Below are 5,290 nucleotides of genomic sequence, written 5' to 3'. Positions count from 1 at the left end.
TGTATATCAAAGAAATAGTCCGATTACATGGGACACCTTTTTCCATTATCTCAGATCGTGGTGCTCAGTCCACAACAAATTTTTGGAAATCCTTTCAGAAGGGATTGGGCACAAGGGTGAACCTCAGTACTGCTTTTCATCCTCAGACAGATGGCCAGGCGGAATGCACCATTCAGACTCTTGAGGATATGTTGAGGGCATGTGTTATTGATTTTAAAGGTAATTAGGACGATCATCTACCTCTCATTGAGTTTGCTTATAATAACATCTATCACTCTAGAATCAAGATGGAACCGTACGAAGCTTTGTATGGGCGAAGGTGTAGATCACCAATTGGTTGGTTCGAAGTCGGAGAAGCGGAGTTGTTAGGACCCGATTTGGTCTATCAGTCTATGGAGAAAGTCAACTTGATACAAAGGCATTTGAAGACGGCTCAAAGTTGCCAAAAGTCCTATTCGGACGTGCGATGTAGAGACTTAGAGTTCCAAGATGATGATTGGGTATTTCTGAAAGTATCGCCCATGAAAGGCGTTATGAGAGTTGGGAAGAAGGGGAATCTTAGTCCCTGCTATATTGGTCCATATAGAATCCTGCAAAGGATCGGACAAGTGGCTTATGAGCTAGAATTGCCACAAGAACTAGCTGTTGTACACCCAGTGTTTCATGTGTCCATGTTGAAGAAATTCATGGGAGACCCGTCACTTTTGGTTCCTACAGAGATTATAGGGGTTAAAGACAGCCTGTCTTGCGAAGAAATTCCAGTGACTATTCTTGATCGTCAAATCCACAAGCTCAGAACTAAGGAAATTGCTTCAGTAAAAGTGCTTTGGAGGAATCAAAAGGTTGAAGAGGCTACATGGGAAGCCGAGGAGGAGATGAAGTCCAGATATCCATATCTCTTTGAAGAGCAAAAGGAAAATGTGGAAGGTAATTAACCTTTCCATTCAGGTCTTATATTATAATCTCCATGTTCTTCAGTATTTACTCAGCTTAGTATTTAGTGATCACGTGCTCGTTCAATTTGATATACATATACTCATGATATTTTAGTATTCTCATATCTCCATCACACCTGTTTAATGTCCATAGATAGCCGTAGTTGCAACCAGGACCATCATTCGAGGATGAATGATTCCAAGTGGGAGATAATGTAACACCCCGTAAATTTGGCTTAGGTATGAATGAGTTAAAGGAGTAGTAAGGATATATTTTGAACATGTGAAGTCCCATCGGGATGATTATGGGTGAAAATAGTTGTTTCAAAATCAAGATGGAAAGTGAGGTGCATAAGATTTGACAAAATCGACTAAGTTTGCAGAAGGTCCTTCTTCCAGCAGGGTTTAGTGAAAATGTGTAGAGAATTTTGGAAAAATTCAAAGAATGAAAGTTATAGGCCTTTGAAATAACTTTCTAAAAATATATTGTGGAGCCCAAACGGAGCTCTGTGCAAAAAGTTATGTTCATTTTACAGAATAGTGGATAACCACCGCGTTCGGCCGCGTTTTACCGCGACCACGGACATAAGGCAGTGCTCCAGCTATTTACCGCGGTCGGGACCGCGGTCACGCCTACTGGGACGTGGTGGATGACTTGGGAAGTCATTTTTTTAGCCTTATTTCATCCCCCACATCCCCAAAACATAAAAACTTGCTCTAGAAAGGAAAGCTCTCAAAAATCTAACTCCTTAAGGGGTCGTTTGATATGAGGTATAAGAAGGTATAAGAGTAGTATAAAAAGTTAATACCATCTTAATACTCTGTTTGGTTAGCAAACCAGGTATAAGTTATTCCGGTGTTAATTTTAATACTGGGATAACTTATACCTTATAGAAGGTGGGGTAATTAGCACCGATATAACTTATACTTTCTTTCTTAGAAATTATGCAATTGTCATTCTTAATACAACATACCAAACAATGAATAAACAACAATCCCAACATAACTAATCCCAATATAACTTATCCCAATATAACTTATACCAGCATAATTTATACCGGTATAAATCATAGTCCAACCAAACGACCACTAAAGGTCCCTCCAGGTAAGTTTTAATGGTGATTCTAAGTTAATTTCAATTTTCTAACATCTTATTAACATAGGTAAACCCTCCATATCATTAGATATTCGATTGAGACATCATTGTTGAGAGAAAGAAGCCTAGAACTCGAATTCAAAGGGTTTGAACTTCAAAAAGGTAATGTCTTCACCCTCTAATTGATTCTAGCATTGGTTTAATGATTATAAACCCTAGTTCATGAGATATGAGTTGATGGATTTGATTGAAAAGCATGAACGATTATAGGGTTGGGGTGTTGATTGTTGATTATTGGTTAAGGGTGTTGTTTACCTTACGGGTGATGAAGAATAATGTTGATTATAATCATTTGAGACTTTAGAATTTATCTAGGAAGAAGAGAATGGATTGTTGGGTGTAAAGACACCATTAATAAGGACTATGAAGCTTTATTTTCACCAAGTATTTGATAAAATGCTTAAGTGACCAAAACATGAGCATCATAGCTAATATGAAATCCCTTTGACTTGTATTGCTTTAGATTAAAGTTGAAAGGGCTGACAAACGTTGTATTCGCTCAAGGGCAGGAAGTTAAGGTGTGCAAGACTAACTCTTTACGTTTGGGATGTCTATGATTCTCCCTACGTCCCATTCATTATTACCATTACCAGTTTCCTCCGAAAATAACTATGCCTTAGTTCCCTGAATAGTAGTAGAACTTCTATTCTCTAGATGACATAGTTTCATAATCATTCGATATTCTATGAGTTTCAGTTATGACAAATCAACTTATTATGAATACTCATCTCAGTCTAATCCTATTCACTGTTCCAGTATCATGTAACTCGGTATGGCTCATTATTTCAGTATTATGTATTACAATATGATTCTCAGTTCCTGGTTCTAAATTCCTGAATGTTGAACACATGTATTTGGGCCTGAGGCTGTAGTTTATGCTTTATGCATGTTTGGGCATGAGGCCGTAGTTTATGCTTTATGCATTTTTGGGCCTGTGGCCGTAGTTATGTATACGTATACTTGGGGCTGAGGCCGTAGCTTGTGCACACACACACACACACACATACATATATATATATATATATATATATATATATATATATTGGGCCCAAGGCAGTAGTTTATCAGATAAACAGGTTGTTCATCATTCAGAAGAGGGAGTATTCATATCCTTACTTCCTTGTTCAGTTATTAGTTTATCAGCTAGCAGTTCAGTTTTAGTTTCAGTATTTACAGTTCTTTTCTTCAGTTGTTTTACATACCAGTACAATTAAAATGTACTGACGTCCCTTTTTGCTCAGGGCCTGCATCTCGCGATGCAGGTAACGATTTTCAGGTTGACGATTCTGCTTGCTAGGACATCTCGTATCAGCTATTGGTGAGCCCCAGTCTTTCGGGGCCTTATCTCTCTTTTGTTTTAGTCATTATATTATTTCAGTTAATAAGGTATACCGGGGACCTTTTCCCGGTAAACAGTTAGCATTTTCAGTATTCTTTAGAGGCTTTGTAGACTATAACCCAGTCAGTCAGATGTTAGCAGGCTTTCATGTGTTAGCCTTGTCGGCTACTTATTTATACTTGCAGACCTTTCAGTATTTTCCGCATCTATGATATTTCAGTCAGACTCTTTAGTAGATTATTATGTGTTATGTTTACCTCTAGCTCATAGTTATATCACATGTTGATCCAGACATACAGTTGGTTCACTTGGTCACATGTAGTCAGGCACTGAGTGCGGTGGACTTGAAGAATTTAAGGAAGCAGTTGTACTTAGCTGCAGAATACTTTGTCTTCTAATGGGGAAAATGAGCACAAAACATTGTTAGTCTAAAGTCATTCCCTTTCTTATTGAGTTTTTTTGGTCGAAAAAATTTGTTAGCTCATTGGAGTTTTCCTAATTCTTTGTGAAAAAATAATTGTGGTACAGAGTGATAGAGAATTTGAAAGATTATGTGAGTAATGCTCTAGTTAGCAGTGTAGATCATTTGGGATATGTGGCATGTAAATTAAATAGCTTCTTGGATGAAAAAGTTGATGAATTTTCTACAACCAAGCTTCGTTTCTCATGCATGGAACATGTAACATTTACTATTCTCCCCCTACCCACCCCCTCCCCTCTACACACACAGTCACACACATTAGAAAGCATAGCTGATTTATTTTACAAGTGTTGAATATGGCTCAAACTAGTTCATTTACGTTAGAATATCCCACACTGGTTTGAGAAAATGTATTTGTATTGGGAAAAAACTGAGTTTATATTAAAGATGATGTGGCATGACACGTGGATTAGTTAAATGGTCAAAGCGCAGCAATTGACTAAGAGGAAAGGATGGAGACAGCCACGGGAAGAAGAATTTAAATAGGCATGAGACGACGTATAGATACGAGTCTCGTACCAATTTAAATTATTTACAGCCAACGGATTAGAAGGCATTGAAGGCAAAGATCTGATGACAGAAAGGAGTCCAAATTCATTATTAAATACTTGATACATTACAAAATTGGTATTTAATAGGAATGATTGTATAACGGCTTATTTAATGTCCAAATTCATTATTAAATACTTGATACATTACAAAATTGGTATTTAATAGGAATGATTGTATAACGGCTTATTTAATGTCATTTATTACTCATGATTATATCATTAAAGCTGAGGCTTCATTCCTTTACCTAGAATTATCTATAAAAGGAAGAAGTATCATCATTTGTAAGGACACGGAATACTATTGAGAATTTATTGAAATACACATCTATTTGTTTTTTTACCATCGTTCTCAAAAGTATTTTATTTTTGTCTCCTGATTATCAGTAACCCGAATTTCTTTTTAGCTTTGACCAAAGACTCAGATTTTTGGTTAAACAAATTGGTTCCGTTACCGGGAATCTGATAATCTTTCCTTTTAAGCTATATCTTATCTATTGTCGTCACCATGTCAAACAACAACGCCGACAACAATAGTAATAACACATTGGGAAACCATGAGAATCAAATACATCAAAATCAAGATAACGTGGTTCCCTCTCCTCTAAATTCACCACGTCAATCTCGTGAAGGCACTCCTGTTACTGAATCCCGTGCTGATCAACAAGAGCAATCTGAACATTTTGAAGGAGTTACAACTGAAGCTTTGCAAAAGCTAATTGATGCACAGGTCGGCAAAGCTCTTCAGGCACTTGTTAGTCGATTGCCTGCTGCGCCACCTACACCAACTCCTAATAATAATACATTGGAGAACCCCCGTTCTGGTCTTGA

The 5,290-nt window shown here is 37.3% G+C and overlaps 1 protein-coding gene across 1 annotated transcript; it reads left to right on the top strand.

Moving 5' to 3' along the window:
* The first annotated feature begins 287 nt into the window (after positions 1-287).
* LOC104210805 (uncharacterized) lies at positions 288-1,154 on the top strand. The gene is made up of 2 exons (XM_070155329.1): positions 288-927; positions 1,090-1,154. The coding sequence occupies exons 1-2, from the start codon at positions 288-290 to the stop codon at positions 1,152-1,154; spliced, it is 705 nt and encodes a 234-aa protein (XP_070011430.1).
* The last annotated feature ends 4,136 nt before the right edge of the window (positions 1,155-5,290 follow it).

Source organism: Nicotiana sylvestris, chromosome 8 (genome assembly GCF_000393655.2).
Source record: "Nicotiana sylvestris chromosome 8, ASM39365v2, whole genome shotgun sequence".
In the NCBI taxonomy this organism is placed as follows: Eukaryota; Viridiplantae; Streptophyta; class Magnoliopsida; order Solanales; family Solanaceae; genus Nicotiana; species Nicotiana sylvestris.
This window is presented reverse-complemented; position numbering and strand designations above follow the sequence as displayed.